Source organism: Sinohyriopsis cumingii, chromosome 6 (assembly GCF_028554795.1).
Source record: "Sinohyriopsis cumingii isolate HCF-2022 chromosome 6, ASM2855479v2, whole genome shotgun sequence".
Classification (NCBI taxonomy): Eukaryota; Metazoa; Mollusca; class Bivalvia; order Unionida; family Unionidae; genus Sinohyriopsis; species Sinohyriopsis cumingii.
Window position 1 is genome coordinate 15,948,657 of NC_142966.1, and position 23,007 is coordinate 15,971,663.

At 34.6% G+C, this 23,007-nt stretch overlaps 1 protein-coding gene across 1 annotated transcript in view; it reads right to left on the minus strand.

Moving 5' to 3' along the window:
* Positions 1–975: 975 nt before the first annotated feature.
* The window catches only part of LOC149796422 (uncharacterized), a 35,332-nt gene continuing 13,300 nt past the window's right edge, over positions 976–23,007 (minus strand). The window contains exons 4-12 of the mRNA XM_089961081.1: positions 21,150–21,220; positions 19,658–19,742; positions 15,360–15,387; positions 13,485–14,587; positions 12,012–12,228; positions 11,264–11,424; positions 9,462–9,543; positions 8,231–8,356; positions 976–6,640 (exon numbers count right to left, since the gene is read on the minus strand). Of these exons, the coding sequence (XP_089817207.1) occupies positions 6,408–6,640; positions 8,231–8,356; positions 9,462–9,543; positions 11,264–11,424; positions 12,012–12,228; positions 13,485–14,587; positions 15,360–15,387; positions 19,658–19,742; positions 21,150–21,220 (2,106 nt within the window). The 3' untranslated portion in view covers positions 976–6,407. The remainder of the gene's footprint in view (positions 6,641–8,230; positions 8,357–9,461; positions 9,544–11,263; positions 11,425–12,011; positions 12,229–13,484; positions 14,588–15,359; positions 15,388–19,657; positions 19,743–21,149; positions 21,221–23,007) is intronic.

Here is a 23,007-nt window from a genome sequence, read left to right on the forward strand (position 1 = left end):
AATGATTAGGGATGAGTAAGTACACAGTGTACTGAGCAGCCAAGCGAGCAGTAGTGGCGCTTTCGGCTGATGACCTCGAGGATCTAGTCGCCAAGGCCGTAGCTAAAGATACATAGTTCACAGTACAGCCCATTTCGAGTCAAATGGGATATACCAGCGCCAAGGCGAACCCCCAAATTGTCATCATAAGTGTACAACACCGGGACAACCGATACATTGCATTGGTGCTATCTGCTGTATTCGTCATCAGCATCATCTCATAATTTTATCTTTCATCAATTAGCCATACAAGTTTGACTTCATTTTAAACCACAATACTACCTTTTGTATTACACTGTATCTCGGACATCTCAAAATCAGTCTTTCCATTGTGTTTTTAAAAGGTCCTAAATATATTTTTCATCTATTGCTTTCCTTTCATCCCCTCATTATTGCTATATTTTTCGATATATTGCCTTCCTTTCAACCCATCATAATTGTTACTTTCATGACTGAGACCCTGGTGGCCAAGTGGTCAAAGTCTCTCTTCAGTATTTACCACTGTTATCTCAACTCTGTCCGTGTGGTTCGTGTCTCAAGCTCATAATTACGAGATTGTAAGCCGTAATTGCCAATAACTAACTCGCAGTTACGAGATATCACGTCATAATTACGAGATAGTAAGTGGTAATTAAGACATAAAAAATTATTTCATATATCATTAACATGCTAGAATAAAATTCAATTGTTTTTCTTTCAGGACTAGTTAAGTCATATGCATGGTATCTGTAGACTTCTAAAGTCTAGGATTTGTCTGTATGTTGCATTTGGGAGTACAGTCTGGATATCGCCTTTCATGTTGCACATAGAAAGTTTAGTCTGAATATTATCTACATGTGCATATAGATGCAATAAGCATAAGAATATGAAATCAGAGGAATCAGAAAAGGTATGAAGAACGATAATGCATAGTGAAAGAAAGAAATATTCAGACCATTAAGTTTCAACCTTTTTAATGATATTTTATTTAGATTGATGAATTTCATCATAATCATTAACATGATTTCTGTGTTTTCTTTAATGTTGATATATAAACAGTCATTCCATAATTGTATCGATGTCGCTTCTCTTCTCTCATCAAAAAGTCAACTGAATTGGGTCTAACAAACACTTTCGAGAACTTGTATTTATATATTCGTGCCACTGTGGTGATTGTTGGGGGACTTAGTTAAAGTCCATATACCAAGCAAAGGTATTACACCATGCACCATGAATTCAAATAAGCATAGCAGAAACAATATATTGCAATTAATTCTAACTTATAGGAGTAATGAGATTACATCATGCTAATTGCTAACAGGTTTGAATATTTAATAAAATGTCACTTGAACAACCATTTTAGTTTTGTCTCTACAACTTCATTTTTTTAAAAATGACCACAATAATGTACATTAGGTTGGACGGGCACATGCACATGTGTCTTCAGACCGTTGTCGTCATGTGCCGAAACCATAGTATTTACTAATTTTACGGGCGAGTAACCTCAGCTTTGCAACTACATGAATGTTGTTGTTTGATTATTTTGAGATTAACGCCATTTCTCAGCGCAAGATAGGCTATGCATGGCAGCCAGTATAACTGGTGGAGGAAGGACCTGGGAAAACCCCGGTAAGAACCACTGATCCACGGGAACCTAATGTCATACTTTCTCAAGAGCTCATATTGGTCGGGCCATAGCTTCTAACCCACGCGGACAGAGGTGAGTTGGCTGTGATCGGTAAAGGAGAGTTCCACCGGACCACCTAACTACATGAATGTAAATATTTTGGTGAAGTTTTGGAAACAAAACTATATTAATCCCGTGGCAGTTAATGAAATATGTTTCGCCTTTTTGTAATAACAATAATGTAGCTAGGTTTTCCTATCACTTAGAATTAATTACAGAATGAACGTGTTAGCAAATGTGTTATTTGTATCAATTTGTTAGAACTAATGAAATTGTCCGATCGTCTAGTTGATTGAAATAATGCCAACATGTTCAAATTTGACAATATGGCGAAAACTATGTGAAAAGTTTACAATGTTTTTGAATTTCTGAGCCGAATTTATGATTCTTCTTCACATTTTCCTATTTTTTCCGTTCAATGAGATAGCTCTGTGTCGTAATCTAAGTCATTCACGAAAGCCTTTAATTTATAGTAATTCTAGTCAATTTAGTAACTAAGTTATGTTTGGAAAGAAAATGTGCAGAAAATAATACGTTTAACTTTCAAAATCAAAACTCATTCTAGGTTTTAATCGGAAAATTTGTTTACATATTTTTAATTTGTGTACATCAAACTACCATTTTGGACCAGCTAAATTTAACATACTTAATTTTAATTCACAGCTGCGTTAGTTAAGAAAGAAAAATAATTTACTTCGAAACTAACATTCAGTCTCGAATTTACAGCAGAAGATAATGTCATTATGAAATCAGCATTTATGCGTTACATCTTTTAAAGGATTATTGGTGAAATTACTTGCTGAACTATTTATTTTGTTTCATAATCGGTGTATATATTTGTTGCATATTGTCATCAATGTAAACTTCCTAAGCTTTCTCGTAAATTTAGTAGGATGTAATATTGTTGTTAACCTTGAATGTATATGGTTTTGTGACGGTGACGCTTGTACGCAAGTGTAAATTAAAGACAAGAATATTTCGAAGACAATGACCCTCTACTGATCGACACATTCTCTAGCCCTCCAAGATAATTACGTTTCCGTAATCCTTTTATTATTTCCAACTGTTGAGTTTTGATACCACCTCTGATATTCTTTACAAACTCAAGCATATTAAAACCCTATGTCAATATACCCATCTGTTCAGGAGAAGTAGTGATAATTAAAATGGTTTAGATGGACACCGTGGCTGATGTTTTGGATGTCTGAGGGTAACTGTTTTCTTTCAGGACCAACTAGACACCATCACATATGCTTTTAGTGAGCACCCAGTGTCAATACGACCCGTCCATTCAGGAAGAATAAAAACTACACGAATTTCAAATGGTTGCAATATTGGCCATAATGGACCTCTTAACGACACTCTTTTCATTTAGAGCCAACTTGACATCAAAAGACGGCCTAAAGGGTAAACCTCATGCTGATATGACCTTCCACTAAGAATAAGTAGCGATAACAAGATTCTCAGTATGCATTGACTGTCAGCTCCACATCATCGACTGCATTTAAACGGAAACTCCATGTTGATACAACCACCCACTCACGAAGATCAGCGATAACAAGCCTGTAAATGTTGGTGGAGTGCCATTTTCATTTAAGACCAATTATACCTTGGGATAAATGTGCGTCTAAAGTTTCACTGCAATCATGTCGGTAATCATCGACATAACGTCGTAAATGATATGCATCATCATATCAATTATATATATATATATATATATATATATATATATATATATATATATATATATATATATATATATATATATATATATATATATATAACTGACTCATTGAAATAATAATGTAGATTAAAACAGTCACGCCTACACTTATACATTTATAAAGGATATATGACATATCAATTCTTTTATTAAAGTTGTATACAATTATATACAGCGCCTTCGTATTGAGACCTTTGGGATACAAAGTATTAGCATATTCAAATTCTCTGTGCACAATATCGGTTGGTATGAGTGCCAACCATTATACACTATCATGAGTTTTTCTTTTATATTTAGAGTCAACAGATATGCTGGAAAGGTTAGAATCAACATATTCCACCACCATTTCACCATTCCACCGTACCCCCTATCAAAATCTGTTAAAACAACATTTTTGAAAGTTGACGAAATGTGTTTTATATTTATTTATTTTATATTATATATTGTTTATTGTTGAACGTGCTTAAATCGGCAGTCCACGATTCCTGCAAGCAGTAATGCCCAGTATCGTGCATTGTCAAGGACTGGTAAAGCTATCCATTTCTCAACTTCGAAACTAAATGACACCATGACCATGGACTTTTATATGTATCAATGACGACGTTTCAAAGCAACATTGTAGAACCGGGACTTTTAAACAATATATAAATAGCTTAAATTATAAAACAGTTTGCTTTTATAAGGACAGAGGGAATCGTAAAGTTCTTCCAATGTTATTAATTGACTGTATTTTGAAGGTGGGTTAAAAAAGTTTAAGTATTTCCTGCTTTATAATATTCAAGATTATTATTATACAATCATTAATCCTTAGTTCTCCCACTACCTGGATGTAATGGGATAAGAAGATGCTAAGTCTGGTTGACATCTTGGAATGGTCTACTGAGAAAGAAAACGAGCGAATTCTTCCCCCACGGCAATACTAAGATATATGAAATATATAACAACAATCTAACAAGCTACAATCTATCCGAAGTTCATGAGTTCACTTTTGTAAAATCTAAAAACATTCTTCTGTTTTAGCAGCATGATAAGTTTCTGCTTTTTGATACAAAAAATATTTTCTTATGAAATGAGCGATGGAGGCTTTAGATTAGAGCAACTTGCAGGTTAATATGGCAGATGATAAACACCACCATTGGAACAAAAGTATACCATATTTCGAAAAATGACTCAAGTACCATGGAAAGTAAACAAATTTAACATAAAGTTTGAATCACCCCAAATATAAATATGTAAAATTAAGTCTAGAGTGGATTTTGTGACAAGTGTAGCAAATTTTAAAGTATCTCGATAACATCTCATATTTGCATTTACTAGTTACCTATTATCTAACACTGAATAAAAGGACTATATAAAAATATTTACAGTTTAAAGACATTTTTCTATCTTTTAAACTAATTATTGCTAAACAAAAATTAGAAAAACTAATTATTCGTAGTGAATTTGGTTACATTAAAATGAGTCTCACTGGAAAATATTAATTTAGTATGAGAGTCTGATATATTACCAGGAAAAATAAGTAGGAGGAACTAACATTCTGTTTTTATGGAATTCTCTCATTTCACATTAGGTACAAAACCTAAGACTGACACATCAAACTGTTCTAACATATCGATACAATTATTTCATTAGCACATGTGGATAGAATTTAATAATTGTTAATTTTTTCTATCAAACTAACAAATTTGCTCAAATATTAGTCAATGTTGTAAATATAAGGCAAAAAATCAATTATTCTAACCTCTTGAACACCCATTGATAATCCTAGTATCATCGAACTACTTTCTTGTAAAATATAAAAAGGTTATATACATAGAATATTACAGAATAAAAGGAGCATATCTGCAGTATATTAGCATATCTGCAGTATATTAGCATATCAGCAGTATATTAGCATATCTGCAGTATATTAGCATATCTGCAGTATATTAGCATATCAGCAGCAATAACAATAATAGTTCATGTTTACATTATTATTATCTAATAAAGCAATACAATACAATGCAAGCAATACAAAATCACATAAAAGTCAAGCGTTTTTAACCTATTTTCCTACTCTCAAGAGAGTTTGTACCCTTCCCCTCTGCAACCGATTTTAAAATTGAAACTTCAGTAATATAAAAACAAATGCACATAACGTCACCATTTAATTAATTAATTTATAATTTATAACCCAAATGTTGCATGGGGTCTAGAACATTATAATGTTGTTTGCGTTTCAAACAAAACGGGAGGTTTTTTTTACTAACTCGGCTTTCATATTGGCATGGGTGAATTTATATTTTCAGACAACAGTTCATCGTCTTCGACAAGTTCCAAATAATTTCGAAACTATCAGTAACTTTGGAAGCTATATTGATTGAACCTATGCACATAATGGTTAAACAGCATGCCATTTTTTTGTTTAAAGTTTTGGAAATAATATTAAAACTAGATATTGCAAATATTGGATGCAGACGACACATATTTTTACATTCTATGTACGTGTAGTCCTAGAAACTCACTTCTTCAATGAATGTCGACTTTTCGAAGAACAGGAAAAGATCAGCGAGCAGGCTCGATGTTTACACTGAAAACTCCCATTTGGTTTGAAACGTGAACTAGATTATCCCCCTAGTTATAATTAGGTTAGAAATTATAAATTAATGAGCGAAATATATATGTTTCGTGCATTTTTATTTACATTATGCTTAGCGCTTTTAAAATCACAAGAGGGGTACAAACTGCCGGTGGGATAGGCGAACGTAATACAAAACCATACCAATGGAAATAATTGCTTACACAGATTTTCCCTTCTTGAAGGAAATACAAAAGTCAGTACATATGGCATAGATGTTATGGGGATATGTGTCGAATAAAGTAAACTCTTAAATACAAGAGTATACCAAAAATGCCATGTATTGCAAGGTAATTTAACAGTTGAAGGCAACACCAATTATGCTCCCCATCTCACCAACAAACCAAATGTTATTACGGTGACTAGTCAGCAAACGCCTTTATTGTCGCTTTTATCATCATTCTGCAGATAATGCAATTTCGAAACGCGGGGGCGCAGTTCTGACAGGTCACCATATGGCTACATGGCAAGAAGACCATGCAAACTGCGCCTTCTTGGCAGACTTTGCACAAAATAGTGTTTCCTACATCAATTCTTGAATTAGCTTTGGATCCATTGCTAGCGTTGCTTCTCCCTGTCTTATCTCTTCTTGTATCTGAATGGAAAATAAAGCGCATTTAAACAGTGAAGGCAACTATCACAGAATGAATGTTTTTGCAGGACCGCACTCGAAATCTCTACAGAACGATGTGTACTTGTAGATGTATCTATGCTGGTATTGTTGTAGCTTCCCATCCCACCAAATGCTAACCTTTCAGACTGTACCTAATAATTGGTCTCTAACACGATGACGGAAAACACCACCTTTGTATACCTATGACAGTTTATTGACTTCAGTCGGTTACTAAAACTACCTACGACAATTAAACTGCTTTGTGAATCACCTCATATTCCAAATACGTATTATGTACATGTCATGTTCAGCAGCGACAGACACAATATAAATATGCAGTGACTTCGGTTGTGTTTAATATAGTCATGTATCATTATAAATCGCGCTGTATCTAAAATCTGTCATACTCAACACGTGCGCCTCAAGAATCGCTTGGACTTACATATTTCACACTCAACAAACTCATCCTCCGATGCGCTAGTACGTTTCAGGTTGTTGAAATAAAGCAATGCATAAGCAAGTAAGTGAATATTATACGGTGTATTTAAGCCCCTATAACAGAAATATGGCTACAGTTGTGGGATAATTGACTGTTACGGTTACAGTCCAAAAAAAGACACAAATGGGAAAACTGCACAAATATACGTGACACACAGTCTGAGCTGAAGTCTTTCCTGACTCTTCGGCCAAATATTGTTTTCTACCAGTCAGCATTCCTTCAGGTAAACTAAGACATAATTGTCTCACAAATCAAAGAAAATTATGGTCAAATTATATTTATTATTGGCAATTACTGAGTGTTTGGCATGTGAATAAAAGCGAAACCGCCAGTATATAATACATTTTCACAGAATCTTAACTAGAAAGATGTCTCGCAAAACGAGATTAAATACATTTTTAACGTATCTGTCAAAATTTTATGTTTTGTATAATGCATCCAGGCTGTATAATCAGAACGCTTCGCAATTTATAACATATGATTTTCTTACATCATTAGTACCAAAGGAAGTTCATACCAGTGTACACCATGTCCATCTAACAGTGTTGAAAACTGAACACCGATTTATATATTTCCTATTCATCCTATTCACAAATGTTCCGGGATCTCACTTTTCTCCTAGTCCCCATAAGGGTTAAAATATATTTGATTAAATTCAATGCCAGCCATTTCACAAGGAAAGATGAAGGGATTTACTTGAATGTTTTTTAATGTCTTCGATTTTATTTGGGCCCGTTTACAAACAGCATTAAAAGACATTCGAGCATGAAAATGTGACAACGGCAAAATAGTATGAGTGACCTCTGATCACACATGTTTCTTATTTTTATTTTTTATTTTCGATTTCTTGTAAGGCACTGATATCTGCGTTTGGTCGCTGAATCATTTTTTCACTGATGCATTTCAATAGTTTACTGCAATTTTGCATCCAGATGTAAAATAAATATTTACAATTATGCAGATTCTTTGGATCAGCGTATTGTTAAAAGTGTGAATTTTTCAAAACTAATTTTGGATTATCTTGAATTCTTTGCACAATCAAATCGAAAGATATTTTATTATCAGAACTGTACCTTGTGCACTGCCACCATTATGTGTCTTTATCTGGGATGGTGAGGGTGAAGGTTCTGTATTCACCTTATCTTCTTCATTCTCAAACACAGCTTCCGTTATCAGTTTTCTGGTCAAAGCTTGAATTTCTATTTGATAAAACAGTTAATGTATATATGAATTTTAACTTCTGTCTGCTCCCTGTTCTAAATTCAAAATGTGAAAATTAATTCCAGATCAATAAAAGTGTAAAACCAATTATTGCTTTTCAGATAATTTTTGGTACATAGGGATAGAGAAGAATGATAAAATTCTACATCGCAGGAAACATCTTTCTTAGACTTGTCATTTTAGAGGATTCATCAGACAGATTTCGACTAATTCATTGTAGAAAATGACAATGGTTAAAGTCTGGTCATTTAAAGTGTACTAGTGAATGTGCCTTATACAAAAATGGAGACTGCTCAGCTTACTTAGAAAAATAACTTTAACTTTAAAAAATTTATGTTTATCTTACGGATAGTGGGTGACGAATGATTTTCAAATAATATAATGCTGATTTTTATGAAAGCTAAACAAAAATGGAGAAGATACGAACGTATGAAATTCCACGGTTCTTATAGTGTGGACATGAATATATCAATCGCTTGTGCGTGTCACGCAAATATGTCTATGGCTAGTGTATATTGATCGAGTGCATTTTATTTCATTTCCTTTTTCTTGATGCTTTGACAAAACTTTGACTTTAGAGTGAAGCAGCAAGAGTTAATAATACTTCAAAATACTCCATTATAAAATCTTTTGCAAACAATGTTGATAATACTTTATTTCTACCGTTTTATCAAATCGTGAAAAGCAAAATGAGTCTCTGGAATCACAGGAAGGGGGATATATCTTCTTCAGGCTCATTTTTGAAATATAGTTTTGGAAGTCTTTGTTACAATTTACTCATGTGGGCGAATTTTTGTCAGATGTACAAGAGGGTCATGGAAGATATATTTTTGTACGAATCATCAACATAACTGAATATATATCTGTGTGTGTGTGTGTGTAATGTTATTGCTTGTATGCACTGGCATGTCTACCATAGTAAAAGAATAGAAATAATACATTCGGTCGAAGATGTGGCAGCTCAACCATCACTTTTCATAATCAGCAGACTCAGGGAAGCAATACGATAGGGGCTTTGTTTAGTTACACCATAGCAGTAAGTATTCTAAATTATCAGGATTCTACATTACATAAACAACTTGCCTTTCTTTTTGACATCCGCAGTAACTTCTTTTGGGTCATTTGGGATACTCACATTTTCTCCACTTCTTTCCTCTGTTGCTTTCTTATCAAAGAAAAAAGTATAGTGTTTAGTCTCTGAGTGAATTATCTTAATTAAATTCTGCTTTCAGTATTTAATGCACGTATGATGAGGAAAGAATAGGATAACAAATATATTCCCAGAAGGAAAGAATAAAAAGTAAATGACCGTTCAGCACACATGATTGAGAATGTTTCAAATCAGAGTGCAAGAACTAGAACATCAAAACTAAGAAACATTAATACTCAAGCTACATTTTTAAAGTCGTTCTTTTCCCCCTTACACTTGAAGGTTTGCGCATCAAATAATTGTTTAAAATCCCACTCGGAGTAAAACTGAAGGAAACTTTAGTTACAAGTATTAGCATGTGTATATACAATAAATCAGGTTTATCAGGTTTTAAAAATGATACAAGCCGCAGGTACAACCAGATGTCTGTATTTCTAGCATGGCCAGCAAAATCATATTTTAAGTTAGGCTAAAGTCTGGATTATCTGTCATGCACAAACATTTCGTATTGTTATCAGCTGGCGACCTCGAAACAGCAATCAATTAAATATTATTCCCGGAGAGTGTTCAAATATAGCGAACATCGTTTAAACAGCATTGTGTAAAATGTTTTGTAATTCGAACAATCTGTGCTATTAATGTTTTCCATAGCGGATTTGTCTTGTAAAAGATTCTCATTGTTTTACTTTTGGCATAATCTGACATTATTTGACATGTAATATGTAAATCCAAAGAATAACAAATGCATCATACACGGCAATTTGATATGTAATTCGTTGCAAGTATTTTAGTCCAGCTATTTCTCTAGATCACTTATGTAAAATAAGAAGCAACTGAGCCTTTATCATAAACAAATACCATGCATTCTATAAATTACTAAAAGTAACAATTTATTCATCTTTTTTACTGATCAATAAACATGAAAATTTTATTTCGTATAGAGCAAGCAAATTATATTATCGAGTCTCGTATTAATAAAATAATGCCATTGAAAAAAAGCAATACTCATCCGTTTACTAAAAAGGAATATATGCACACCGTATATTTCTATGTGTAAGAAATATATTTTAAAACTCTAATACCTCTAAATTAACTCACGTTTGATCTGTTTTAGAAATTTTAGCTATTGTATATAGTCGTAAGTAGCCACTGACAGAAGATAAGAAGTGACTTGTGGATCGGAATATTTGCAACGTTATCAATATATTTGCGAGAATATATTTTGATTTAATTTTGTGCGGGAAGTTTTTTTTATGACTATTAAAATTTTTATGTTAGTGCAACATTTGATTCTGCAAGTGTTCGGAAAATTCACTGGTAGGCTGCTGAACTGGCAAACCAATATTATAGACCGATAACTAGCAAATGACATGTCTTCCCATCAATTAACCAGTGACAATATTTACACAACAGTGACGTCATTCCTATAGCTGCAAGATTGTCAACTTCCACCTGAACTGCATCAGATCAGCGCGATGCGACAGAAGATAAAACTACGAATATTTCGTACTTTCAAATTAGCGGAGAGTGATAGTTATCTGCAGCCACATAAGCATCTAAGCCCAGAGGCTCTTGTCAGCGATGTGGGAAACTGGAAAAGATCTTTTGTTTGTATTTTCGGTAGCCATACCTAACTACGGGCATGCATTATTTTGTTCGCTCGGTCGCAATAATGAAAGTAAAAGATACTCCAAACTGAATAGCAGCTTGTTCGATGCCCATCTGATTGTCTTACCCTCTCTGATATATCTGCTGTTGACCATTCAAGTCCCTGAATCTTGTGGACATATCTACAAGAAGGGGACTCGCGCGTGTGTTCAACCCATGGATCATCTTCATCTGTCCATTGTTCTAAGCCGACACCACAACAAAAACAACGAACACCGTCACTGTGTCCTGAAATGAAGAGAACAATTTCTTTATCTATCTGTTTCATAATATATTTCCATTTTTTGACCATAACCCAAGTTCTATGTTCCGGCAATGTCAGATAAATCAGAACATGACGCCTTTTTTAATCATCGCACACTCAACGTTATGAAATCATCACCTATGGATGTATATGATACTTTAAGTTATATACATATCTTACTTTATTGGACGGACTTTACTTGGAATGACAGGATGAATATTCTCTTTATATTTTAAGCCTATATGCCTACCACACTGAATTTGTGTGTATTTCATAAATCAATTTAATCTATTTTCTTGGTCTTATTTAATTATAAACTATAATTTTCATGGAACAAATTATTCACTTCCCTAAGGACAACAATTGCATGAATAATAGAATAGGGAATAATATGTATCCATAAAAGTTAGGCTCACCTACCTTCGTGATCGGCTGCTCATTGTGTGTAAAACTTGAGTGTGATGATTTTATTTCCGAATGGGGGTCTGGTGGGTAAGAAATGTAAAATATAATTCATATTATGACAGTAATTATATTCCCCTTTAGGAGAGTTTGAGTCTTCTGCACTTACCTGTATAGTAGAATCCACATTCAGCAAGTTCCTCTGGTTTCTGTCTCCGTTCTGCTGGCCATCCATAGAAGGAGTTGATTCTCGTGTTCTTCTCAGCATACTGTGAATACTTGGGTGGTGGCTCCTCCACGGATTTTGCATTTACATATCTAATCTGTTGGCTGCTATTTGCGATTGGTCTTTTATCGTTGTGTCCCATCTTTACCGAATCATGATTCTTGAAGTATACACAAAGGCCGACTACTTATATGTATGATTCTTCTATTATAATGACAGGGAATTGTAAGCATTATTGAAGTTTTAGCATCAACATGGTTTAACCGTTGATACAAATTTTATACAAAAAAACACAATAGGGATTGTTTCCTACATTAATACATGTATTTATTAGCAAGAAGATGACATCAAAATGAAAAGTTACTTGCCTTTAGATTATTTTACATAAACGTGCTTTATACGTGATATCTTATTGAAAATGTTTGGACAAATGAAGACACAAATACATTTTCTAGAAATCGTATCCTGGTTCCACTAAAGTTCTCAAAATGTCTCCTCAAGCAGAGGTTTGCATTATCTTACTTATGATATTTCCGACAATATCAATATTTTTGAAGGTTGTAGTTTGGTGAATTGATGTACAATCACCTTTCCCCTTCATATTTAGAACTTAGAAACATTTATTTCTTAAAAAGAAGTTGACAATTTGCTCAAGTTTTAAGTCAATCTTCACACTTTTCTCATTGATAAGGCACAGTTCTTATAAGAAATATTGACGATTTTACGAATGCATTTTAATTTCTAATATCAGCAGAGTAGTATGTGAAAAATCACTGCTGTCAACAAATCAAGATTAAATATACTTAAATCTGATGAAGGAATTTTGAAATCTTTAGTAAAACTGGGACCAGTATTCTAAATGAGTGACTTGGGACGATGGAATAAAGATTGTTACAAGTGTCAATCTATGGAATATTTCGCTTTAGTTCCTCATATCCATAGCAAAGTCGTTCACTCAAGGACAAAGGGTTGCAAAATATGCTCCTCTGGAATTTCATGGAAGTAGAATTTTTAAACCACAATAAAATGTGTTATTGTTTATATTAATACATTTGCTATTCATTGGAGACTGCTAAATGAATGATGTGTGGCCGAATTGAGCAATGTTTAAACCTACATTGAACTACTATTAAAACACGAGAGTGGAATAGCATACCATACATAATGACCAACGATGTTAGAAGTAGCAGATTTAATTGCAATTAGATAATCATTCGTTACAGCTACGATGTCTCCTTTCAACATTTACCTCCCTACCTCTTGAGCTCATGAAATTATTAGCAACTTTCAAAAGGGTCGCAGATCAAATACACGTAGTCAGTAGTTTGCTTTGAACTAAAGACTCCCTGTCAAATTGTCTTAAATGCTAACAACTGCCATTATTTAAGGACTTAGCGATAATTTATTTAAACATACCCAAGTGTTTCCATTTCCTCTAGATGATAGCTCAGAGAACACCACATGGATTGAATCAGTTGAGTAATCAGCTCGCTTGGACGATCCAGAGGGTACAGTGGCGTTGTGTTCTGATGCAGAATGATTGCATTGATTTAATGACCCTGTCAAGTCTGTTGGACAGGTACAGTTCCTTATCGTGCAAGCATGTACCGAACATGCTGATGGTTTGCTTGTACCATTGGATGTGCTAGATGACGGTGTTGCATGTTTAAAACTGTCCGTTTGGTTAGGCTTTCCATTGGCTACAGGTAGTGTTGCTTGATGACTATTCAGACCACTGATTGGCTCTGTTGATCCTCTCCTTACATGTTCATGCGACCTGACACCTTTCTTCCCAGGGACTGGTAATGCTGGTGTTTGCTCTGATCGAATTCTGGAGCAAGTTCTCCCAATGGACTGTCTATTCGGCATTTGTACTGGTGCAGGTGGGAAATTTACACCAACAACCTGTCTACAAGCCCGACAATTTTCAGCAGGAATTGGTGGGCTAGGAGCAGTATGAAATGGAATGTTTATCTGCAAGATCACACAGTCAGAAAGGTGTATGTTGATTATGTTAACATCGTTATCAACAAAAACTCTGCACCATGGGCACACCACCATGTTTATTGCAGGGTCAAACACAAACCCTGCTTGAGCAAATACTACTCCAAAACCACGCCCTCGATATGCAGAAAATGATGCAAGTCTGACACACTCATATTGATACATGTTATTGTTATTTACGATAAACCTCCTCGGAGATAAAGGTACAATACGAAAGGATACATTGAATGGCATTGCAAATACAGAGAAATTATAATCAATGGGAGGAAAATGTTCACTTGACCATTTCAGGTACCATTTCCTTTTATCACTGCTGCCTTTGTCATATCTTATACTGCTCATAAGCATGCTGTACAGTTCTTCGAGTAAAGTGATAACGCTTCGCCCAATTCCTTTTGTGATCGAATCAGTGTCAATCCAGCTTTTAAGACTCTTCATCAGTAGATTTTTGGTAACATCTGTGTGTTGACCAACGTTCTTTATCACAGTTGACTTTATGCCCTCGTCTATGAAACCTTAAATGAATTATTGCCTAAGCCGTAAGAACATTTCTTACTTGCAAAAACATGATTTAATTTTTGCCACTTTTCTAAAGTACCATGGTTTACCTCTCTTACACCAGATAGCTCTTTATGCTTTTGGTCTACAATTTGCAAGCGACAATTACATTTTTGTGTACAATGTTAAAGGTCACACTTGACAACAGATCATAAACAAATATTTTGTCTATAGTATATAGCACGTCTTTCGCAGTCGAGCACCCGACCATCTCTCATAGTACGTACACATTCGTTTGAAATGCAACACGTGTATATGTCTTTCTCTTGTTGTATGGAATATATAACTAAATACTGAGTAGTATGCCGGGACGACTTTATGTGTTATAACCTTGAAATCACATGCATTACACCTTTGCCTACACGATGAAACAACCCATAAATATAACTAAAAGGAAATATAAAGTAGATTTCTAATTGTAACGTCAACCATACAGATACGTGTTTCATAGATGCATACAAGAGATAAAGAAAATCGTTTTAATTGGTAGGTATACGTGTCAATGTATTTATCACTTCACCAGTGTCTCTTTAATTGCCTTTGATGACAAAAATGCATTGTGACCACAGATAAAGAAGTGAACTCAAATTATCCGGCGAGTTAAATTTAAAACAAATTCTTTCTATTGTATTTAACCTTGAACAACAGTTCCCGTATTCAGTATTACTTGGAAGTCATACGTTCAAAAGCGTTTGCTTTTTTATTTTGTATAATTATGGTATCGCTTGCCTTTGAGATCTTCGGCCAGGGGTAATTCCTGTTGTGAAGAAACAAAACACAGTGTCAATGGAGTAATAACATTAATCACAAAAGTAACTGACTGACAGCAAAGTTCATTTACAAAGAAAACAGTAGTAGCGCTGACAAAAAGAACATCTGATCGGAATTTCTAGTTCCAGTGCGAACAATATTGTCTTTATTAAAACAACAATTGATTTAACGCCAACTACGTACATGCATAGCCATGGTTGGGCTCTGGAAAGAATGTGCCATTCGTTAGAATAACGTTGGCACCACACAGTATCAAAGCATCCCTAAAAGAAGCGAAAGGATGGGGATTTGTATACTTGTTTGAATACGAAATATGCGAGATCAAAACCATTGTTATATTAGGAGATGTATATACAGATAAATTATCAAAGAAGAAGAAAAAATATGTTTGGCGTCATGTGATGTTTTATTGGCTTGGCAACCTTTTATATAAAGATATATACATCAAACAGGCAAAGATCTTCTGACAACGAATTTGTGGATGAAAACACTAATAAGAGGAAATATAGTACCCATCATGTACATGGAATTGATTGAATATAATACTATTTTTATTAGCCGTGTGCTTACTTACCGGGGAAGTTTTCTTGAATTTGAAAGCTTTAAATAAACGTACAACATCAATGAAATTTATCTTGCCTTCCAAGCTGTCACTCAGACTATAAGATCATTATTTAGAAAATTAAACCTAAAATCGAGTACAGGTAGGTATGACAAACACTTTATCCATTACAATTAAGAATTATTCTTCACAGTGATATAAAGTATAAAGTAACAAAAAAAAAATACCCTATACATTACAATGGTTTCAATATTGAGTTATATACAGAATTCTACCGATGAATATTTTTATAAAAAAATAATACATGCTAATGATACTGAAAAATGTACGTTTTATAATGGCTCACAAGAAACAATAGTGCATTTATTTTGAGAATGTGGTGCGTTTAATAGACTATCGCAGTGGATTCCAGGAGCACTAAAAGTATTACTTACTCCAAACGCCGAAATGGTTAATTAGGAGAAACAGATGTACTGCAATTGAATAAAAAATCTGTATGTCCTCCTTTTCTTACCAAGTACTACATATACACGTTGTAATGAGAAATACATACATTAAATGTACCTCAAAGAATTTTTTTAAATGATTGTTTATATTAGAAAAATACATTGCAGTCAAAGCAGACAGAAAAGGAAGTTTCAAGAAAATTTGGAAACAGTGGGAACCATTACTTCTTTCCAAGCATAGTTTAAATTTTGCATTATACTCTATATACGCAAACTTACAAATGTGTATAGACTGGAATACAACCACTGACTCAATACCCACGTGCTCTCTCTCTCTCTCTCTCTCTCTCTCTCATCTTCGTTTCTTTATTTTCACAATATCGAATTAGATATAATTAGATACAATATTTAGAATTTATGTTAGCAACATGTATATACATAATAATATGTAATAATTGTAAGAGAGAAGACTTTAATGTTGTGATAACATATGGTCTGATCCCATTACCAATCTGTACGGGTAATAATAAAACTATTTTGAAGAAGAAAAACAATTTAAAAAAAAGAAGCGATTGTTTAATATTTTTCCGTTCAAATTAATTTGTGTGTTATGAGCTAAAACCCAATTTTATTTACGGTGTAACAATTGTTTTTTTTTTTCCTTTACAATAAATCAATGCTCTGTAATAACAACAATGGAATTGGGTACTGTTTGCTTAACCTTAAAATCAATGTAATATGAAAAGCTTTGAATATTTTGCAAAAACCTTTTTCTTTCTTTGAACCTGCCAATCACTAAAGCACCGATCGAATTCATCTGTATCTGCATGTGCAATACACCAGATACATTAGTGTGACGTGACATACGTAAATGACTATGACCTAAAACTCGGAGAGAAAGAAACCAAAATTCGTCCACTGAGTAGAAAGTATGAGGTAAGATCTGATGTTACTCACCTATTGATATCATTACCGACTTGGATAACGTTTGACTGAGAGAATCACTAATGTAACCAGATGCAAAAGAAACAAATAATATTTAGACCGGAAACAACGAGAACAAAACATTACCCGACGTCTTTTGAATATAAAGAGAGTTTTTAAGCAGCGGATGTAATTCGCTCTCATATCTTACAATTTTAAGTGGTTTCGTCGTTTTAAAGATTGTTGAATCCATGAAATATAACCCACCTTTTGGAAGAACGTTCTCTGAGATTGGTGAGCGGTATGTTGATGCTATGAATGGCCACTGATCGAGATACTCGATACACTGTGGAGATATTTCTCTTATCACGGGTACTAATTCTTCAGCTGTTTTTAATATCTTGAAGAATGATTTGAAGCTCAGAAAGGTTTGTGTAAGACTGGTCACGCCTATGTTGATGGCTAATCAAAAACAGACCAGGCTTGGAATCACCAAACAGCTACTCTCCAAGTATGGCAAAGTGACCAGAAGCGTTTGAATGAGATTATTATTGGTCTATTTACTTTTCTGAACCCGATGCAAGAGAACCGAATAATGCTTAGATCGAAAACAACGAGACCAAAACATCGCTCGACGTCGTCGGAATGTAGAGAGAATTTCAAAGCAAAGGTTCAGGTAGTCCAGGTACCTGTGCCTGACTCTACCAATGTCACTGGACATTTGTGTGCCTTCGAAGTTTTGCCAAAACATGTGGAACAGTACCGAAGAACCTGTCCGCGCAATAATATATGATGTATACATCTACTCCATGAGAACGCACTGTCACACAAATCTGCTGTTGAGGCAGAATTTTTTTCTGAAGAAGCACATCATTTAAACTTTGCCACATTTTTAACACAGCCCTGATTTAGCACTAAGTGGTTTGTCACATTCTTAATACAGCCCTGATTTAGCACTAGGTGATTTGTCACATTCTTAATACAGCCCTGATTTAGCACTAAGTGATTTGTCACATTCTTAATACAGCCCTGATTTAGCACTAGGCGATTTGTCACATTCTTAATACAGCCCTGATTTAGCACTAAGTGATTTGTCACATTCTCAATACAGCCCTGATTTAGCACTAGGTGATTTGCCACATTCTTAATACAGCCCTGATTTAGCACTAAATGCTTCTGGGTTGAATCCTGTTAACAAAGATTCGCGGAGGGCCAAATGATTTGAAAGCTACAATGCGGTGAAGTACAGTTTTCCAATGTACTTACAATATACCCAAAAGTGAATATAAAATGGTATTTAACAATTGGATATTCAGCCTGAGAATGAGTACAGGTGCAGGGGGAGCACTTTGACGGATGCACTGACGTACCTTTCACAAATAAAGAACTTTTTGTACAGCGCACTAATATTCAGAACTTTTAAATAACCCGCGTATATTAAAGGCGCACATTCTCACCTGAAACAAGTAGTTTAGCTACTTTGAAAACAGTAATATGTTTGTTAAATGTCTCTTTTGATCTATTTACATTAAGCATAGGAGGTTCTAGGAATTATTCGGAGGACGTATATGAAAATGTTTCATCACTGAGCCGGTGTAACCTGGTTTGATGTACATGCCTTTATGGCATTAGAAGTACTCAAACATCGAATTACAAATAATGCTCGATTACAGGGTTTTCGTTTTCTAAAAATTATTTTATTATGCATTGATTATCCGACTTGTGTATCTAGTAAATGATTATAAAATAATTTGATTTGCAGTACTCGGTGGGAGGTTCTTGTCATCGAATTTTTTCGTCGTGAACCGACAAACATGTGCCCGGAGCAAACCGTATATTATCTCAATAATATTACATGTTAACGGCATGCCCTAAACTAGTCTATCGGTGGCGCTCTCAGGTTTTACTCAACATTTTCGTATTTTGCAAAGGGGTGAATTTCTAAATAAAGCTGAATCCCGACATTTGAACAATAGGTTCATGTGCTATTTAAAGCAGAACAGTTCAATACTTTTGAAACTCAAAAGGTAACGAAAAAGGAATGAAAACGTTATCGTTAATAATGAAGCAGTAAAGGTTTAGCCAACCTCTGTTATCTTTATATCGCCAGCGTTTCTCACTTCTACGTCCATTACTGTCAATCACATGATTTAGTACAGACGTATCCCTGGTTAGTAATTTCCCAGTATATATGCTGATGTAACAGTTATAACAACAAAAACAGTCCCCCATGGGCTTGAGAGTACTTAATCTAACCACGATACCTTTTTTTGCAAGATCAATGTAGAAAAAGGCATTTAAAAGCGTTCGTTGCTGTTGCCTACCATATTCTCGGATGAGAGAAGCTGGACTACATTACTCTTCACAACTTCATCAGAACTATGTTCGTCATCGTCGTCGTCTTCCTCTCTGAAAATAAGAACGCCTGTTTACAGATTTGCTTTTCTACGAGACAGACGACTGCATTTGGTGACAGTTACTGAGTAATAAATACAAAGTTAATAAATTGTAAACATTGCGATTGGAACAAAAAGCTATTTACGTTTGACATGTATTATCCAATAAAAATTATTAAACAAATGACATTTCTGTTTAAAATATATATTACACATGGCGTAGTTACTTTATTTATCTTATGGGTGTATTTTCTTAGTAAATATTAAAATACACATACCATATATCTAATTATCTTTAATTATTTACGTTCCATCATGATGCCCTTACATCAGAATGTGGCGGCAGTCTTAAGAAATATCCAGAGCTTTTGTTTAATTAAATGAAGAAAACAAAAGATTTATGGCAACATAAACAAACCTGTAAAATAGCCCATCTGGGCCGAGTTTAGTAGGAAAAAAACCATTTTATGGTTGATTTATATTTAGACGATTGTATATGTTAACCACGGTTATGTTAGGGAGGCTGCGTGGGTTCAAGTCTCGGGTTCGGCCAATGTGGGTATGTGAGAAAGCTTGCCAGTAGCTTCTCGTGGATCGATTGTTCTTTCTGAGGTTTTCCCGGGTTCTTCCTCCACCATTTATACTGGACGCCATGTATAGCCTATTTTGTGCCGAAAAATGGCGTTAAACCCTACAACAACAACAACAGCAACAATGTTAGGGAGGTTTCAATATTCATGATTTACTGGCCTGAATATACATTGTACCATTTGCTATGCCGAACAAATGTTAGACCACAAACATTTTTCATTTATCGGGAGTTTTCGCAACAACAACTTGATGTTCAACTGTACATTATTAGTTCAAGATCCAACTAAGGCATTCATTATGTCCGGTAATCCTTGTATAGATCAAGCAATTGCATCTTGTTCTTGTACCTTTACGATTTAATCTGAAAAGCTGACAAACCACTAAAGGAACTGTGTCCATGCATCTTTTTCCAAGTCACACATTAATTTAAATGCAATTGTAAACGACATTCTCAAAGTTTCATTTGGACATTTTAAGAAACTGTTTCGTAACAAACACATATTGAGTTCAGTTTAATGTTAATAACATAACACACCAGTGTCACACCAAAACACTGATCTGACAAAATTTCTTATCTTTAAAGATTTCAGTCAATCAAAACGTTTGGAGTGCTCAGCAAAATGCTAATTACTTCATCCTTTGACCAAGGCAGATGTACTATTGTTTTAAACAAAAAACGACATGGGAAACCAAGAACTATAATGTCTGATGTTTTCAAATGCACCAAACATTTGTCATTTTCACGTTATTTATATTTAGCATAGTTTATCGATAAAATACAAACGTATGCATTAAAAAGGTATAGTATTTCAAAAAGTTATAAAAATACCTGTTGTCACTCAAGCAGCAATTGTTTGGTTCTGTTCGACTCTCTCGTTCTCCCTCCTGATACACTGGTTGCTAGTAGGAGTGTCAAAAAATATTTCTTTATCAGTTATGTTAAGAGAGTACGCAATTCCTATTAGCAAAAGGTACACAGTCACAGGGAGGGGGATAGGTTAAAGCACTCAGCACTCAAAGAAATGAAAAAAGAGATAAAGACATATTATCAGCCAAACAAACTGACGTAGAAAATGTAAAATGTTTACTATTCCATTTGAATTTTAATTAGCTTTCTGAGCTTCTCAGGAAAAGTATCTAGTTTTGGTCATAATGAAGAAAACTGTCAAAATTAACAGTTATTTATACATCGATTAAGGTCCATGAGTTTTAATCGAACGAATATAAAAAGAACATTAATTTCTCTTCCATATTGTATCGGGCAACGACTTAAAATATGGGACTACATATGGTACAGATTGCCTATTACTTTAATGGATACAACATTTTCTCTGTTATAATATCTGATTTTAAATTCCTCTGCCAAACTCCTAACTATGCCTTTCAAAGGGGTTGGAGTGGGTTAATAACGTTCCTTTGTTACAATGTTTAATTCGTTACAGCGTTTGATTTGTGTTGTTCACCTCACATGCCGAAGCCAGATAAACAAAGGCGGTCAGTGCATACAAAATCCGACAGCCCTACGCCCGGGTTCTTTCAGACCGGGCCAACGCTGTATTCTAGGTGAAGTACACATATGTCTTTTCGAAAATATCTAATTTCCCCGAGAAAATTTCAGCCACGCTGATGGGCTCCCGTATCCCAGACTACACCTCTAAAAATATTTTGGCCTACATTGGTAAAACTTAATAGCTGACCACTACATGTTTGCCCCCCCCCCCCAATAAATAATTTTGCATGCGCCCCTAGTTGTTGAAAGACTGCTGAATTATTATTAGGTATCCCCATGTATGCCCCATACCCTTCATGAACATCGTCTACATACCATGCTTCAATCGAAAGTTGTAAATGTTATATACAAAGCGAATCATGTGACCTATGCACGCGGAATAGTTTGCCTCGGCTACCCATAATTAATGCTCACAGGGCTTTCACATACATGTTATTCTCCCGTCGGTAGGACAAAAATACAGATTTTAAGGTCGAGACCCGCAAGTGCCGTTTTATAATTTAAATCTACCGTTTTTGAAAATTAAGAGATTTTTTTTTTCAACAATGGAAGAAAATAAACTCAAAACCGCGCTACTTTCAGGCGTTCTATATATGCATTAGGGAAACCAGCCAGGACCAGTCTATTGGGTACCGGAACTATTTCAGCAGCTGATGCAGTGATGCGTGGCTGAGTAATGTGATTAAATCTAACATGAGTACACAACAAGTTGTTAATTGGTTATCATATTGTTGTAATTTGGAGAGTCTAGGCCAAACTGGGGATGATTTTTAAGTGGTATAAGTACTCAAGGGATAAAATGTGGTCCATAATGACTTTTCAGTCTTGGATTAAACGTCGACCGTCTTTTTGGGGAGGAGAGATGAAAAGGAAAGACCAGTCAAAAACCGCTTTCGGCAGTAACACGTAAAAAAGTATTTTCAGACTTTCTTTCCATCCAAATACATGAAGGATTAATTTACAAGTTCTTCAACAAAGACGTTTTCATATAAAAGTTTTTGTTATGAATCATCGGCTGATACGGGTACATGCATGTTGATACTTTCATCAGATGCTAAAACTCGCTGATAACCACGTTTCTTTTATTCATGATAACATATATTTAGAAAAATGTATCTTGGGATTTGTTTCCTCATTGTATAAGGGTTCTAACAGTAATCATAAATTGTTTACTAAA